The sequence below is a fragment of the Sebastes fasciatus genome, chromosome 16 (assembly GCF_043250625.1).
Source record: "Sebastes fasciatus isolate fSebFas1 chromosome 16, fSebFas1.pri, whole genome shotgun sequence".
Lineage (NCBI taxonomy): Eukaryota > Metazoa > Chordata > Actinopteri > Perciformes > Sebastidae > Sebastes > Sebastes fasciatus.
In genome coordinates this window covers 2,321,361-2,339,650 of record NC_133810.1, presented here as the reverse complement: position 1 = coordinate 2,339,650, position 18,290 = coordinate 2,321,361, and the positions used below count along the sequence as shown (strand labels likewise).

At 40.2% G+C, this 18,290-nt stretch overlaps 2 protein-coding genes across 10 annotated transcripts; one reads left to right on the top strand and one right to left on the bottom strand.

Annotated features, from left to right (window-relative positions):
• Positions 1-22: 22 nt before the first annotated feature.
• rab24 (RAB24, member RAS oncogene family) lies at positions 23-15,552 on the top strand. 7 transcript variants are annotated; one of them, XM_074611761.1, is made up of 9 exons: positions 23-144; positions 5,992-6,113; positions 6,695-6,763; positions 7,825-7,903; positions 9,486-9,553; positions 9,935-10,034; positions 10,848-10,898; positions 11,303-11,362; positions 12,049-15,552. In XM_074611761.1, the coding sequence occupies exons 2-9, from the start codon at positions 5,997-5,999 to the stop codon at positions 12,117-12,119; spliced, it is 615 nt and encodes a 204-aa protein (XP_074467862.1). In that variant the 5' UTR covers positions 23-144; positions 5,992-5,996; the 3' UTR covers positions 12,120-15,552. The 7 variants fall into 7 exon arrangements, with proteins under 7 accessions (XP_074467862.1, XP_074467860.1, XP_074467861.1 ...); XM_074611759.1 differs by having other exon boundaries at positions 5,898-6,113; XM_074611760.1 differs by lacking the exon at positions 23-144 and adding an exon at positions 3,972-4,261.
• On the bottom strand, positions 995-3,876 carry LOC141753266 (THAP domain-containing protein 6). 3 transcript variants are annotated; one of them, XM_074611754.1, is made up of 6 exons: positions 3,723-3,856; positions 2,945-3,047; positions 2,705-2,785; positions 2,439-2,516; positions 2,079-2,156; positions 995-1,746 (listed from the first exon to the last, which is right to left on the bottom strand). In XM_074611754.1, exons 1-6 carry the CDS (start codon positions 3,800-3,802, stop codon positions 1,504-1,506), a joined length of 663 nt encoding a protein of 220 aa, XP_074467855.1. In that variant the 5' UTR covers positions 3,803-3,856; the 3' UTR covers positions 995-1,503. The 3 variants fall into 3 exon arrangements, with proteins under 3 accessions (XP_074467855.1, XP_074467853.1, XP_074467854.1); XM_074611752.1 differs by having other exon boundaries at positions 1,242-1,746; positions 2,945-3,137; positions 3,723-3,876; XM_074611753.1 differs by lacking the exon at positions 2,439-2,516 and having other exon boundaries at positions 1,242-1,746; positions 2,945-3,137; positions 3,723-3,876.
• Positions 15,553-18,290: the final 2,738 nt, after the last annotated feature.

Sequence of the window (18,290 nt, the reverse complement as noted above, 5' to 3'; positions counted from 1 at the left end):
GAGGGCGGGAGCTCAGGGGTCCTCAACCAATCACAGCCGCAGCCTGAGAGGCGTCGTTAACGGTTCAACCAATCAGATTCTGAGGTCTGCAAAAACTTTAAAGAAACTCTCGCGAGACTTTCTGCTCGAAGACCCAGACCAGAGGTCAGCAACCTTTTAAACATGTAAATGCATAACTGTTTTTGTTTACATTTTCATTTTTACTTATCATTGTTGTAGATCTATGGTACGATGGAGTATTAGGGCCACATTGAGGAAAAATAAATCAATCTGAGATTTAGAGAATAAAGTCATAATATTATAAAGTAGTAATTTTACATGTTATTTTCTTTTTTTCTTGTAAAGTTATGACTTTATTCTTGTAATATTACAACTTCTTTCTTGTAAAGTTATGACTTTATTCTCGTAACATAATGACTTTTTTCTCATAATATTATGACTTTATTCTGTAAATCTCAGATGTTTTTTCCCTCAATGTGGCCCTAATAGTCCGTAGTACATTGTCTCTTTGGCCCTCACTGCATTAGATTTATATTCTATATACTTAGACTATAAACTGTGTTACCTTCATCACAATGATCAAATGTTTTGCGGTTCCAGACAGATTTTTTTTTTTTTGCCTAAAATGTGTCTTTTGATAGCAAAGGTTGCTGACCCCTGACCTTTCCTAACCGCAACTATTCGAGGTCAATGCCTAACCTTAACCATCTCGTGAGAGTTTCCCCAGTTTGCTGGTTCCCTTGTAGCCACTACCATATCTAGATGGATTGATGGATAAATAGATATTGTATCATGTATTTTAAACTCTAGATAGATTAATACAGAAGACTGTCAATTTATTCATTTTATTGGGGAAATTTCACATCCATAAAGCCAAGTTCTCCAGGTCTCGGCCTCAAGAGTTACGTAAATAGTAATAGAGCATTTAATTGATTAATAACTAATTGTAAAAAATAATAAAAATCTGCATTTATGTAACATCATGTTACATTAATGTGTTTTACAAATTAATTTATTAATCTATGAATAAATGTACAAAATTACAAAGTATTTCATTATTTGACATTGTAATGGGCAATAAAAAGAAGAATTATGAAAAGAGAATTTACAAATGAAATATTAATCCATCAATAAAGAGTTCAAATTAAAAAGGGATTTACAAAAACACCATAAAACACCTTTTGGTGCATGACGCTTCGAAAAAGTAATGTTGTGTATCTTGTGCAATAATACTCCAAATATTACAAGAGTCAATGTTCATTTATTGTCACTGTACAACAATGTAGTCCTTTTATGCTACAAAATAAAAAATAAAAAAACATGAGGAGGAACAAAAAGTCCTCAATATGATTCAAATATGACCAATTAAGTGATATTTTGAACAGTTAAAGCAGTGAACGGCTTTCCTCTTAAAAATATGGCATGAAAAGCAGCATATATTAATACTAAACAACACAACAGACTGATCCATGGTCGGAGTAAAAGTGTAAAAGAACCTTAGCTCTACCTGATGGCCTTCTTTCTACATTTGGTCCTGATCACGTTACGTCCTCCTTTCACTACCGAGCGAGGTGGTGGGAGCGTCCCTCTCAGATGCTTCAGAAGGCCGTGCAGCGCGGCCTTCGCCCTCCGTTCTCGGTCCTTCAGGTTCCTCACCTGTCGCTCCAGACTCTCCACCCTCGCCAAGGCTTCACTGAGTCTGACCTTCAGATCCTCGGGAGATGCAGACAACGCGTAGGTGTGGTCCTGGTAGAGAGAAAATGGTTTGAGTCATGTTTATATTGCATCACTCACAGCTGTTTGGTGCATAGCTAGTACAATATACTATCAGCTGACCCGCTTTCTTACACCTTGTCCACTCAGACACAGGGATTTTCTTTTTCCAAAATAACGTCCCATGGGGTCCACCCGAAGGGGCAGGACTTAGGCTCTCTATCTCCTTTGTGAGGCGGGACTAATGAGGCGATATTTCGTGTAATGTTGGACGTGACCATAATAGTGCTGGCTCTTACCTCGCTAACAGGACTTCATACATGTTTACACATAAATGTACAGTCACAGCTGGTACAGATACTCACAACATCAGGCAGAGGTTCAGTCACTGACCGGCTCTCTTCAGCCCTCCTTGAGACTCGTGTTGTCCTGGTTGTCACTGGCTAAAGTGGAAGGAAAAAAATACTTAAAAACTAGGTTTAAGTATCTCACAAAGTAATACACAATATATCATTAACTATGTTTACATGCACACTAATATTCTACTATTATTACAAATATGACAATATTACGAATTTGATCCGGGTGATGTAAACGGCATATTCCATTTAGACATTCTGAATGTAGTAGGGATATACCGATATTATTAAGGTTTTAGGAGCATTCTTTGGCATTTTTACAGCACATTTTGTTTGGGGTATAGTATAGCTACTACAAATACTCACAACATCAGGCAGAGGTTCAGTCACTGACCGGCTCTCTTCAGCCCTCTTTGAGGTTTGTATACTCCTGGTTGTTACTGGCTAAAGTGGGAGAAAAAATACTTAAAAACTAGGTTTAAATATCTGTTTGGATATTCCCAATTAGGCCTTATTCCGTATGCAGGATTTTCCGATAACATGCCGATATCATTCAAGTTTTAGGAGCATTCTGTGAACATGTATAAAGCGCATTTTGTTTGGGGCATAGCAGAGCTAGTACAAATACTCACAACATCAGGCAGAGGTTCAGTCTTCACTGACAGGCTCTCTGCAGCCCTCTTTGAGGTTTGTGTTGTCCTGGTTGTCATTGGCTAAAGTGGAAGAAAAAAAAAAACACAGTTTAAGTATCTCATAATGTGACAGACAATATATCATTGATTCCTAAACATTCATAAAGAACAACTACAAAAACACTTTCAGCAAGGTGTGACGCAGACTAGCTATCAAATCCTTATGGTGATACACTTAACTCTTTTGAGATGAGTCGGGAAACTGACGGCAATCGGTACAGCTCCATCTCTAATCCTGACAGTCTGACCTGTACTATCAAAGTCCTCCAGTCGGAAGTGTTCACTGCAGACAACAGCGTACTTTTTGGTGAAAAAACCTTCCCTTCTTACAGCTGTGTCCCACTGCAACCTCAGCTCTTTCGCTTTGGGAAACCTGCAAAGTGTGAGAAAACTTAAATGTGCTTTATAATATAAAAGACCTGAAAATCTCACTTTTTACAATATGGGACCTTTAAATTAGAAGCAAAGTCTCAAAGTTTTCAATAGTTTTTTGCTTCATAATAGTCGCTCAGCCGAAACTAGTAGCTCCTCATATAAATGGATGTTTGGAGAAAAAAACACCAATATAGATGTAGATCTCAATTATGGGCAACTTAGTTTATACTGTATGACTTCTTATAAAGTCTCAGCTTCCACAGCTAGCAGGCATTATTGCTATGAGTCTGATGGCCAACTAGTTAGCTCTCAATGTTATAGTGACCAATTTGTTCTTACTTGTTTAATCAGTGAACAACACAATGATGCACAAAAACAATTTGAAGAGATACATAGCTGAATATACATTAAAGCAAATGACAAGATAAACATAAAAATTAAATAAAGTAACAAAACATACCAGGGGTCATGTAAACAAATAGAAAATAACCATGTATATATATATATATATATATTTACCTATATGAGTCTGTTGGCCAACTATAGTTAGCCCTCAATGTTATAATGACCAATTTGTTCTTACTTGTGAAAGGTAATTCCCAGAGCTTTGGTTTGGATTGTGCGTCGGTTCTTACAGCCCCAAGCTGAACACGAGTCAGGCATCTTGCTCTGGTTCCAATCCGGTCTAATGAGAGTTATATTCTGACAGTTCTGGACCAGTTGCCCTGACCAAGATGGCCACACATCCACCGCGGTCTCTTTTACGCGTCCCACACATCCGGTGTGAGTGTCACACTTAATTCGGTCACTTCCCGTCTCCTGGTAAACCCGCCTTCTCTTTAGTTCCCACCCAAACAAACAAAGCTCAGATGGAGATTCCGCTCCTCCTCAGAACCAGCTCTGTCTCCGGGACCAGCTCAACCCGTCCGTTAACCGGGATTATTACCGGAATATAGAGCTCCCGGTAACCGGAACCTGTTGTTGTTGCAACGTTCCAGCCGTTGCGCAACAGAAGCTCACAGCAGCCCGGAGAGGCAGGACCAGCGGTCTGTCGGTACCGGTACTTTAGAGCACGGCTGACTAAACACGGATGCCAGTCCCGGTTCGGTTCGGTTCGGTTTGGTATGTGGACGCAGATCTGTTGAGTGAAGCTGTTAACTGTTACCTGTTACCTGTAAGCCACCAGGTGAGTGTTCATGTGTTAGTTAGCTTGTTATGCTAACAGGTTCATGTTGTTGTTTTAGCTTCAGCTCGTGTTTCTGTTAGAACAGAACCGGTTATCAGGTTATCAGGTTATCAGGTTATCATCACACACTGCTGGAAGAACAGAACCGGTTATCAGGTTATCAGGTTATCATCACACACTGCTGGAGGAACAAGAAGCAGCTTTACTGCAGTGAAAAGTAGTAATACCACAGTAGTAGCACTACAGTAGTAATACCACAGTAGTAGTACCACTACCACAGTAGTAGTACTACTACAGTAGTAGTAATACCACAGTAGTAGTACTACTACAGTAGTAGTAATACCACAGTAGTAGCACTGCAGTAGTAGTAGTAATACCACAGTAGTAATACCACAGTAGTAATACCACAGTATTAGTAATATCACAGTAGTAATAGTAATACCACTACCACAGTAGTAGTAATACCACAGCTACCACAATAGTAGTACCACAGTAGTAGTAATACCACAGTAGTAGTAGTAATATCACAGTAGTAATAGTAGTACCACAGTAGTAGTAATACCACAGTAGTAATACCACAGTAGTAGTACCACAGCTACCACAATAGTAGTACCACAGTAGTAGTAATACCACAGTAGTAATACCACAGTAGTAGTACCACTACCACAGTAGTGGTACTACTACAGTAGTAGTAATACCACAGTAGTAATACCACAGCTACCACAATAGTAGTACCACAGTAGTAGTAATACCACAGTAGTAATACCACAGTAGTAGTACCACTACCACAGTAGTGGTACTACTACAGTAGTAGTAATACCACAGTAGTAGTAGTAATATCACAGTAGTAATAGTAGTACCACAGTAGTAGTAATACCACAGTAGTAATACCACAGTAGTAGTACCACAGTAGTAGTAATACCACAGTAGTAATACCACAGTAGTAATACCACAGTAGTAATACCACAGCGATATTCCATTAATATGACTAACTTGTATATAATAATATAACTCTGAGAGGAACCATTCTGCCCAACCAGTTCTTTTACATTGATATTTTAAGTACATTTTGTACTTTGTGAAATCTTGAGTATTTTTACGGAGCAGTAAAAGATGTGACCGACTGTAGAGGATACCACCGACTGTTCACTGTTCATATCTTTATAAAGTGAATACTTTACTAGATATTTCAGACTGGAGGAGTAACAGGCATGTACTGTTATGTTTTTGACATATTCTTTAGTGGCAGTCTTAATTTATAGTTTGGAGAAAGAAAGAGAAAGTTGTGGCAGTTACAGTTTGGTTTCACTTTCATGTAATTTGTATGAAGATTCTTTACGGAGGTGAGTTAGAATAAATACATGACATTATCTGCAGATGAAACAGATGTTAAGAGGAAGTAGAAAGATTTGTAAAACATCCCAGAAAATTTACAATTTGGTAATTATGGACTTTTATGATTATTCTAATAAAACCCCAGGTTTGTATTGTTTTAAATGCATGCCAATGGTATCTATGACTTCATTACTATTGCCAGTCATTTGTTGTGTATCCTGTCTTCTCATCACACAGCACACTGAGCAGCCTTGTACATTAACCCTCCTCCTCCTCCTCCTCCTGTTTGCTCTGCTGCGGTCTCGTCCGGGGCTTTTCCTCCACCCTCCAGTCACCATGAGTGCAATGCGTGTGGACGCCAAAGTGGTGATGCTGGGAAAGGAGAGCGTTGGGAAGACCAGCCTGGTGGAGAGATACGTCCATCATCGCTTCCTGGTCGGCCCGTACCAGAACGTGAGTGTCAGCTGCTTGGCTTCAATTTCCATTGATGAAAGGAACCGTTATTATTATATTTATCCCGGGAGAGGTCGTGGTAATCAGGCCCGAGGCTGTGATCATCTGAAAGCACAGAAGCACTCACAGAAACTGGTGCTCTAATGTTTCGGTATGTTTCTTTAAGCAGACGCTGCATTAGACAAGCATTTCTGTTAGAGTCTTACATATTAAATGCTAGAGCTATTCAGACATGCTTCTCTCTCGTGTCCTCTTTAAGAACAAACGGTTTGATGTTTCTAGAACTTGACAGTTGGTTAAAGCGATACAGCGGCTTTGGAAAGTGTTCAGACTAAGGGAGTACAGGTACACAGAAGTCACGGTTTGGTGTGAGCCCGATACATTAAAAGAAAAAAAGTCGTAACATTACGAAAATAAAGTCATAACTTTATTAAGGTGTTAGGGTTATAAAGGGTTATTATAGTGTAGAACAAGGGTCAATATTCCGACCTAAAGTCCAGACTGAGAGTTCCCATAGTCTACAGGGACGATCAAACATTTCCATCCTCGAGTGTCTGATGCTGGTTTTCTCTTCCTCACAGACTATCGGTGCTGCTTTTGTTGCCAAACCAATCCAGGTGGGAGAGAAAGTGATCACTCTGGGAATATGGGTGAGTTAGAGGCGACCTGATCTGAATCTGAGTCTGTGAACTGAGTCAGTGACACAACTTAGCAACTGATTTTAGCGTTGTACTCTTCTAACGCTGTCGGACTCAAGATGGACAGTTGATAAAAAAAAAAAGGATTAAAATAAATGCAGCAGAACCAGAGATATCGTTCTGTTTTTTATTCCACACATTCTTCTTCCATTCTTATACTGTGCTTTAAATAATAGCATACAGCATCCACAGTTTATTTTCCAGTAGAAGTTGTTGTAGAGAAGCGTTAGGATCTGTGTTTCCGTTGACTAAAAGGGTTGCATTCAACAAAGCCACTACTGTACATATTAAATACTCTCCAGCTTTGCACATAAACTCAGAACTAATGTTTTTATCCATGGTCTTCTTTTTTTTAATTAAAGTTTCCAGTAAGCACTAAATGGTATAAATATTTAGATTATTTAATTATTTAGATTTGTTCTGAGGAGATGTGGTTAAAGTAAAATCAAACATAATGTCATTGTATAAACTTGAAATCTAATTTAAATTAAATGAATGAAGTTGTCTTTTATCATACATCTGATGTTGAAAGGTATGTATGCGTTCCACTTGTCATTATGTGTGCTGGATACATTATAAATGCATGACCATGGTTATTACAGTACCCTACAGCTGGATATCCATTAGACTCAGAGAGGAGAAAAATGTGTGAGAAAATAAGCAATTAAAGTGAATTAGAGTAAATAAGAGTTAAAAGAACCAGCTGAGGTTTTCCCTTTAATTTAATACCTTAATGGAATTTGATTTGTATTTATTTTATTTGTATTCTTTTTGGGAAATTGTTAATAAGGACCAGAATAAATGACTCCTACTACTAGTGGAAATGAGCGTGGAGCTGCAGAGTTCGTCACACTGAGGATTACACAGCATTTGAACCTGCATGGGGGTTGTAGGAATGTCGTCCATTCTAACATCAGATCTGAGATAAACAACAGCAGAGACGTTACATGTGAGTTCAACAGGAAGCTGGAAGATGGATCTGAGTGTTTGTCTTTCCTGTCTGTCTCACTCAGGACACCGCGGGATCGGAGCGCTACGAAGCCATGAGCAGGATCTACTACCGAGGAGCCCGCGCAGCGCTGGTCTGCTACGGTAAATCTACTCTGCTCCTCATCTCACAGCGTTCAGGTGGCATAACTCCACAATCACATCGGAGGTTTTTTAATATTTGCGTACAGCTGGATGCATTTCTAAATTAACTTCACCACATACAGAACTGAATGCACATGGTTATTATTTATGGTGCTTTCGATGAGGAACTGAACTCTGTGCCGCTGATGCTTATATCAGGTGAATTTGTTTTGGTTTTAGCTCGTAGTTCCATGTTGGCTGACTTTTCTCAAGCTACGTCTGTGTGTGTTTTTGTGCCGCTGGACTCTGCACCCCTACATCATGGTGAGGCCTAATGAGTCTAATTAGGGATGCACCGATACCACTTTCTTTCAGACCGAGTACAAGTACTTACATTTGGGTACTCTCCAGTACCGAGTACCGATACGAGTACTTCTCTGTGTCTAAAGAGCCTCGTTAACAGCCAGCTGGAGGGTGTGAGCGATACACGGCAGGCTGGGGAGTCCCGCATACGAGGCGGTGCGCCGCCACCGGCTCTAGGTCGGCTTGGAAAGGCTCGGGGTGAAGGTGCTTCCCGGGGCCGTGGACAAAGTGTCACCGGGGCGGACTGTCCTCAGTGCGCCCCAACCGCGTCGTGCCCCCAGATCGGGGCTCGGTCCACGTAAAAGGCGCCAGGGGTCTGCGCCGATGTCTGCAACCCACCCGACCCGTCTTGAAACACGGACCAAGGAGTCTAACGCACGGCAAGTCAGAGGGTGATAGCAAAACCACGTGGCGCAATGAAAGTGAGGGCCGGCGCGCGTCGGCTGAGGTGGGATCCCGGCCCAGCGGGGTCGGGATCACCACCTGCCCGTCTCGCCCGCACCGTCGGGGAGGTGGAGCGTGAGCGCGTGCGATAGGACCCGAAAGATGGTGACGAGAGGTTAACGTCACGCTGCTGTAAAGTGGTATCGGTGCCGTTGTATCGGAGCCGTTTTGCGAGTACGAGTACATGAGCACAGTATCGGACCCGATACTGGTATTGATATCGGTGCATCCCTAATTCAAATAAACACGTTTTGGAGCGTGTCAGCGGAGAGTACGTTCTCACAATCAGTGCTGAGGCTCGAGGCTCAAGGCCGGATGTAAAAGTGAGGAGAGTCCCCGTGAAAATGAATGAGTCAAGATGTGGATAAGAGTGAAGATGAACAGTTTGATCCCTGAGAGGATCAGAGCTCACAGAAGATATGAAGACAATCCCAGTGTGATGATGAAGACTTCTAGGGTCTCCTTGATGCTAATAAAATGGTTTCACGTCTCTGTTCCACATTACTTAGCTGGTCTCTTTATAGAAAATAGCTGATGTCATTCCCCAGCAGATTCCTCCCACTGCTGTCATGATTTATTCAACATCTTCTTCACCTTCCAGCTTCTGGAGATTTGGTCACGGTTTAGTTGTTTCTGTTTGTTTTACTGTTAATCCTTCACTTCAGAGTTTCCTTTTAAATTAATGTTTATCACTTTAGATTAGCTGTGGATTCTAGTTTTGATATCGCTCTCCTTGTGTGCACTTTATGCAGCGTTGTGTTTATTTACATAGCTTCTTATTATTTGTGACTTTCAGATATGACCGACAGCAGCAGCTTCCAGAGAGCTCGGTTCTGGGTGAAGGAGCTGCAGAACTGTGAGGAAGTAAGAGAGCTATTCTAGTCTAAAGTTAAATATATGTTTTACCCTACGCCGCCATTATTCATGAAGCTCTAGTGAAGAATACACGAGCAGTCAAAGTTTGTTTTGTTGTCGATCGGAGACCGAAGTTTTGGCACCGACACCAAAATTATATTTTGAAAAATATTAATGCTTTTCTACAAAATCCTGTATTCATTTAACAAAAGAACTCAACGAGAACTCTAGCAGTCTAATGACAAAATGATTGATTTAAAAACAGGCAATACCTGATCAAAGAATAAAGAAACAAGATTATAAATCTGATCAAACATTAGATGCCAGCAGACACATTTAAAAACAAACAAACTCAGTAACGTGGTGTTGTGTCTGCGTTGTGTCCTCCAGCACTGTAAGATCTACCTGTGCGGCACTAAGAGCGACCTGATCGAAGGAGATCGGAGCCTGCGTCAAATCGACTACCACGACGCTCAGGACTTTGCTGACGGTAATTACAGTCTCCATCACAACTCCCCAATTCAAACAGCTTCAGTTCCAAACCAAATAGTTCAATATCCTAGAAGACAGAACCAGCAACTCTTCACATTAGAGAAGCTAGAAGAAGGAACCTGGGAGGTTGGGGCATTTTTGAGCTTTTTCTTACAGAGAGGAGAGAGTGTGTTTACTTTGACCGTCCTCAGAGGAGTCACAGGTTTATGGTGCGACGACAGTCGGCAGATGGTCGACTTCACTTCTACTGTTGCCCGTTGTTGTCTGACAGCGTTCGTCACACCACCACCAAATGTCAGTGTGTCCGACGAAGACGGCAGACTGTGCCGCCGTGTGCCGACAAAAACCATCCCGTGGCGGCTGCACATGTGTGATCTAATATATGAGACAGCTGAATACCGGGCGTCTTCAATCATTCGATTAATTGTGCAGCCTTATGTCAGGTTGCTTTGATTTCATTCATTCTATTATTAGGAATAGTTGTTCTATACTGCTTGGTGAAATCGTCCCTACTGGTTTCCCATCAGACTTTCAGACTGTTAAACGGGTATAAAGTTGCGTTCTGTCTGGTGTTAAAAAGGTCTTAAAGTCTGAGATGTAACTTGGTGAACTCTGCAGGACCAGTTCAGACTTTACCTTCTAGCTGCGTTAACAGAGTTCATCTTTTGACCTGGAGTAATGGACATCTCTGAGATTATTGTCTGAGATATTAGGGGAACAATTAAGACCATTAAAGGTTCTTGTAGACGTTCTCAACTTGCCGTTCTCAACGTGACGTTTAACCCTCACTGTGTTGCTTTTGCTTCCACAGAAATCGGTGCTCTGCATTATGAGACCTCCAGTAAAACAGGAAACAACGTGGGTGAGTCACACCTTCAGTCATCCTGCATTTAAAACGGGCGCTTGGCTGCGATGGGATGTATTTATTCACCGTCTGTCAGTTGAGGAAGTGGGTTTTCCCTCAGAAATCTTGATATTGGCAAATCTGGGCAACTTTTCAAGCACGTAAAGTCTCAACGGCTGAGTTTGATTTGGCCAACAGGTGAAATATATATATAGAGAAAAGCAGACTTTCTGCCATAGAATAGATACGGTAATGGTAAAAGTACACGCAGCTTAATGGATGAAGGGTTTTAGAGCCTCTCTGTCTGATCAAACATCCTGCTTGTTAGAAACTAACTGATTGCTGGTTATGAATCAGATATTATGAATGTGAGTGGACGTGTTTTTATCATGATGGAAACTGATTCTTCTTCTGATTAACAGATGAGTTGTTCCAGAAAGTAGCCGAGGATTACAACAGCACTGCCTTCCAGTATATGACACGTGAGTGCTTTTATTCACATATCAATCATTCATGTAATCTTATGAGGGGGATTTTGAAGCATACCGACCTCTTTACACACCAAAACCTACATCACAGGCATCTACAGTGGGACTCATTAACCCTTAACGTCAAGTAGAAACTCATCACACTCATCATGATCTTCTGCAATAATTAGATTTTAAAGGCTTTATCAATGGTGCGGTGAAAAAACACAAGACTTCCTCTTTAACTTCAACGGAACCACCGTGATGCTGCAACAAATATTACAGACACATCTCGAACTGATTGAAAAGATAAACAGGTTCTGATTTTAGATTTTAGATTTACAACGAGCTGTAAAACGTTCTGAGCCTCACAGCTCCCGAGATCGAAAAGACACGACGGGATTCGTTTTTATCGACCTTTACTAGATTCAGTCACTATGTTGACGATATCGCTCTCAAAGCTGAACGCTAAATATCAAGCAAGGTGCTTAGCTTAGCTTAGCTTTGCATAAAGACTGGAAACGAGGAAACAACCGAGCAGCACCTCTAAAGCTCCCTGATAACATGTTATATCTTGTTAGTTTAATCCAAACCAAGGTAATGCAGTAATGTGAATCTAACGGAGTATCTGAGGGGCAGGTTTTCCTTCTGCTGCTCTAAACCACAAGCTCTTGATCATAAAGTGTGTTCCTGTGTTTCAGCGGAGGAATTGGGAGTGGACCTGGGCCAGAAGAAAGACTCATATTTCTACTCCTGTTGCCATAACAACTGATGCCGAGCAACGGGGGAGGGAAACAGGAAGTGGTCACCTTCCCTCGGCCGGAGTAAAAGCCTGGATGGATGGATGGAGAGGTGGATGGATAACTGGGCTCTGGAGCTGGGATCCAAACCACAGAAGAAGAAATGGAGCAGTACTGTTTATACCTTGTTAGTTTATTTCTTTTGTGCCATAAAGACCCGCCGGCTGCAGGACGTTATGACGGAGGATCTACTACTGCTGTTACTGGGTGGGACAGGGATTTAAAAACACTCAACACCTTTCACCCAGGTTTCTTCTGTAGCTTCTTCTTCGCTGGATGGAAGTCAACGTGTCTCTAAAGCTGCGGTGTGAAGTGAAACCGAGGATCCCCTCTGAACACGGACTGCTAAAGCTGGTTTAGTGAGAAGTGCTTCAGGAGGCAGGATGGTTTGTTTACAGCAGTTAATTTCTGTTTACCTATTTAACGTTGTTGTGGAAACCTCGTCTGTTAGTTCTGCACCTCTTCGATGGAGTGAAGCCAATAGGACACACTCCCATGTCCCCAGTCATACTTAAAGGTGCAGTGTGTAGGATTTAGTGACATCTAGTGGTGTGGTAGCAGATTGCAGATTTCCAAGACTGCGGTAACGTGAGCCGCCGAGTGCTAAACCGTGGTAACGCTGTTCGCCTCGCTCAGAGGTCATCCATACCATAATAACACTACTTTAAGCCCCGGACACACCAAGCAGACATCACAGAACTGTTGAGTCACCTCACGTCGCCTTTGTTCTGACCAACAAGTTTCACTTGAACACACCACAAAGACGACAGCCGAATGTACGTACTTGTACTCGGTCTGATAAGAAGTGGTATCGATGCATCCTTGGCAGATAAACAAGCCGTTATGATGCGTGCATGAAACAAAGCGGCGTCTGACGACCGTTTTCACACCACTCACTCACCGCTTAGCTTCATTCCAGATGTTCATGTTGCTGTGAAAACATCTGGAACGATCAAATGAGATGAAGATGAACAATGAGAACCATCTTGACTTTACTCGTTGGCTTGCTTTCCTCACTTCCGTTTCTCTTCTCGTGCACTGATTCGTTGAGTGATTTCTCTCACCGACGGGCGCCGCCGCCGATTCAACACACTGAATCGTAAAAACTAGGCCGTCGGCTTGGTGTGTCTGGACCTTTAGGAGCAACGGAAGTCAGTCGGCGGCTGGCGGTACCACGGTTTAGCACTCTGCGGCTCACATTACCGCAGCTTCACAAGCGTGTCGGAGAACTACGGTGGCCTTCAGGTAACATAACAACGTTAAAGTCTCTCTGTAGAGTTTGGTTTGTCCGTTCTGGACTAGAAACATGGAGGACTCCGTGAAGACGACCCGCTCCCTCTGTAGATATGAAGGACTCATTCTAAGCTAATGAAAACAACAACGATTCAGTTGATTATACACTGAAGAAAACACAGTTATGAATATTATATTTCTGCTAATCCTACACACTGCACCTTTAATTTAACTTAATTATTATTCTTTTGCAAATCTGGTAGAAACTCCTGAATGAATTGATGCCAATGATCTTTCTAAAGGCCTTAATACCCGCAGCAGCAGAAGAAGAAATGTGTGTGTCCACAACTTCCCGGAGCGTTTACCAAGACATTATGGATGTGTTCATAGAGCTGGATACGGCGCCGCCACGCAGCCGCTGGTCACTCTCAGTACTGCAACAACAAAATAAATCCTGTCGGCATAAGCTTCCATCATAAAAGTCTATAAACTATTGAAAAGACGCCTTGAAACAGCAAACATGGTTCCGTTATTTCTCTTTGTATAAAGAGGGTTTTGTCTCCGTTAGGGCTGTCGACTGGCAGGAATCTGGCGTTACGATACGTATCGTGATACAGGGGTTACTATTCAATATATTGCGATACTATACGCATCACAAAACAATCACCGTATAAACGCACCACCATCTGGCATATAAAGTTTAAACAATGTTTACTTTTGTGCCGTACGGCTACATCCGGTATAAGTTTACTTTGGCGTGGATGAAGAGTCGAATGGCTGCAGATAGATTACAACACAACATTTAACCGTTGTCTGCCACCAATCTTTGCACATTAACTATTATTTAAAAATAAAAATAAATAAAATAAAATCAAGTTTTTGCGAATCAATTCACAAAACATAAAATCGCAATATTCAAGTGTTTTGATATTTTCTTACACCCCTACTTTCTATGACGCTCATGTCTATAATGCATTATAATTATATATATAATAAGCACTGTATAATTATAGTCATAAATATTCATAATGCTTTATAACAATAACAACAAAACATGATAAAGCATTTTATATAATGACTTATAAGGTCAAGTATCATAAAACTTCATAATTGCTGGTGACTCACTGACTTTCTTTTGCAAGGATCATATTGTATTATAATTCCCATAGTTGTAATACATTATAATCACTGTTCTCATGCATTATAATCACTGTTATTATATATTATAATCACTGTTATTATGCATTATAATCACTATTATAATCACTGTTATTATGTATTATAATGTGATCATTCTAAGTGGTCATCGGGTGCTTTAAGTGAAGTAATGAAATCCCTGCGCTACAGGCAGATATAATATCACAAGCTAATTATAAGACACTTAAGTAAAGTAAAAAAATAAAAATTAAATCAAAGCTTGTCGTGCTCGTGCTTTATAACTATAATTATACAGTGCTATAAGCAGATTATAACGCATTATACGTATGTCTATAATGCATAATAGACATGGGCGTCAGAGAAAGTGTAGCAGGTAAAGGTAAACATGGAAAACTTTGTCTGGTGTCCAGTTCCTATAATACATCCGTAGTGACGGCGCGTACATCACAACGTCTATCTGCTACGTTATCTTCTTGCAGCAATAAGCTATGATCCTGATTTCAATAATCTCTGTAATGAAACTGCACGGCCCGAGCCGACTGAAAGAACATTTTACGGACAGTTCTACATTTAAACGTTTCTATTTTAATGATTTAAAATGCTCAGTACACACATGGACATGTGACTGTCAATCTGTCCTTTCAGTCTGCTGCAGCAGCGACGTTTTATCAGAGTCCCGTACCTTCCCCCCCCTCTGTGGTGAGAAGCTGCAGATTTCACCAACAGGAAAACACAGAAAGGTTGTGGGTGAATGTCGTAACACGGTACAAACTGTCATCTCAGTGTCCTCAGATCAATCTCTACAGCTGTATTTAACTGACTCTTAATTTATTGCTGCCTGGAAGACGTGGGGGGAATAAATGGACACAGTAATCCTCCGTGTTGCTGCTTTGACGTGTTTGTTGATATTTTTTGATGCACAATATTTTCTATGGAGGTTCTGTTTAAGGACAGACGGACCGCTGTAAAGTACCAAGATGTTCTGTGACATTAAAAAAGCTTGTTAAAAGAAGATCTCAAAGCTCTGATTTAGGTTTTATAGTGATTCTTTTTGCCTTTGTGTATAATATCTGAGCTTTTTATGCAAATTGAGTGAAAAATAATGGCAATATACTGTATGTAAAAATGTATTGCAAATCATCACAGACCTTAACATGAATGCATCGTCACTTTGGTGTTCCAGGAGCTTTTTCTTCTTCCACTTGCAGATTTCACTGGTTTCATCTCTGTAGTATCATCTCACGCCGTCTATCCACCACCATTTAAATAAAGCTTGTGCCTTGAAAAGGGACGTTAAAAGAAGCCAAATAAAATCAGTTGAAATCAGCAAAGCTGTCATTTTAACGACACAAATACACAAATGCTTTACAGCCCATCGTGTGCTTCATACTGCAAAAACATCTGTGAAATATCACCTGTTGTTTTTCAGGTTGAGAGCGTTTTCTAAACGGTCCTCAGTGGTGCATTCAGGGACATGTTAGATTTGATTATGGTGACCCAAAAGCACAGATGAGTCATGTTACAATTCAGATCCCTGGAAATAAAAGGCCTTATAAAAGGTATTAAAGTCTGAAATCTAATTTACAAAAGTCTCATCGTCTCAAAAAGAAACTACGAGTTCATAGATACTAAATACTTGATTGTACTCCTTGTAGTTTCTGATACCGACGTGTTCTTATCATACTAGATCTAGTATTTGGGACTACTGTTTTTTTCCTAAAACATAATGGAATAAGAACAGTAGTCTCATGTGCCCAAATACTAGATATAATAAAAATACAAAAAAAAAGACTTGATATAGTAAAAATACTAACAAAATACTAGATATAGTACGATAAGTTAATAAGTAATTTCTACACATTTGTGTAGGAGATTGAAAATATCAGTTGTGGGCACAAATGGGTTAATTATATTACTAAAAATGATGGTTGTATACAGCTTGGAAGTACGGACAGTCACCTGATATAAATAAATTAATTAATTTATAATAATAAATAATTGTCGGCCTTGTTGTCCCTGCTGGTCTTATGTCATAGTTTGAACGTGAAAAAGATATTAAACTACACTTTATGTGGTCTTAAAATTAGTTAAAAAAATAATAAAAACATCTAGAAACTTAAAATATGCTTTGGAAAATGTTATATAAGTCTAAAATAAAAGCTATTTTTTTTTGTTTTTATCACAAAATATGTTTGTTCTTAAAACAAGCGGGTAAATAAATCTAGAGGAAACTACTGATAACTCACCGGTTCTCACCTCCTCCACCTTCAATGTGCTGCAAAAATACAAATAAAACATCAAGTCATTTACAATATTAAAGTTTAAAGAATGAAAAGTAAATAAAGACATGACTTACGTTGGTTCTTGGTGTGAAGAACTTCTGATTTACACCGGAGGCCTCGTTTCAAATGTTCCTGCTGTTATAATACAGATTTATTTAAGATGTCGTTATCTTAGAGCGCTCTCTTTCTCTCTGTGTTACTGTGAATCTATTCCTACATGTTTACACTCTCTCTTTAGACAGTTTTTATTTACAGGTGTTTCTACTCATCTCAGCTGATTAGAGCTCTTCTCATTGGCTGAACCCAAAAAGGTTTTGCTGGTGTCGTCTCTGACAACAAAATAAAGTTTACCACAGCATCTCCTACTTCCTGTTTGATTATCAGATAATAGAGAGATCTCTGACGGCGGTTGTTAGACAAACAGATGACCACAATTTAGTAGGAAGGATTAAGAAGAAGAAGAAGAAGAAGAAGAAGAAGACACCATCAACCTTTTTCACAGCAGACGTTTTGACTTGTCACAGCAGGAAAAGACAACGTCTCTGTTCTCTTCAAGCGTCCCAGTGAGTCGTGACAGTGAGCCAACGTGCACCAGACCAGGATCCTGAAGCTGAAGCAGCTAAATGGAATTCAGCCATCATTCATTTCATCGTTTACACCTTCTCCTACTGTGACGAGTCTAAAAGCAGCTCTCTGCATCATGGATTTAACACTCTGATCTGGTGCTAGTTTGCCCCAGAGGTCTCTCACAGTATCGCAACGAGAACATAAAACCCCCTGCAGACCCAAAAAGCATTTCCCCCCAAAGACCACCGTTATAAAAGAGACTGTAAAACACCTCCAACTGCAAATATGGTCAATTATTACTCTTTGCATTATGAATTTTATATTTGTAAAACCTTCCCAGAGCCTTAAAGGTCCCATATCGTGCTCCTTTTCAGGTTCATTCTTGTATTTAGTGTTTCTATTAGAACATGTTTACATGCTGTAATGTTAAAAATAAACTTTACTTTCCTCATACTGTCTGCCTGAATATACCTGTATTCACCCTCTGTCTGAAACGCTCCATTTTAGTGCATTTCAACGGAATTGCGTTGCTAGGCAACAGTTTGGGTCCATGTTTACCTCCTGTCAGCTGATGTTATTCACATACACTGCAACAGGAAATAAACTGGGACACATTTAGAATGTTTACGTTTAAAACAGTGTTATGGTCTAAATATTGAATATTTGTGACATCACAAATGGACAGAAATCCTGACGGCTTGTTTGAAACGCACAATTTCTGAATACATGCTGTGTGTGTTTCTCCGTATATTGAGCGTTTTGATAGTTTAACAGTATTTATATATCACTTAAACCTGCTTTATAATATAAAAGACATGAAAATCTCACTTTTTACAATATGAGACCTTTAAAAAAACTTAGCGTTAGATGCTTATTATGCGCTTGGTGAGCAATTTTTGTGGC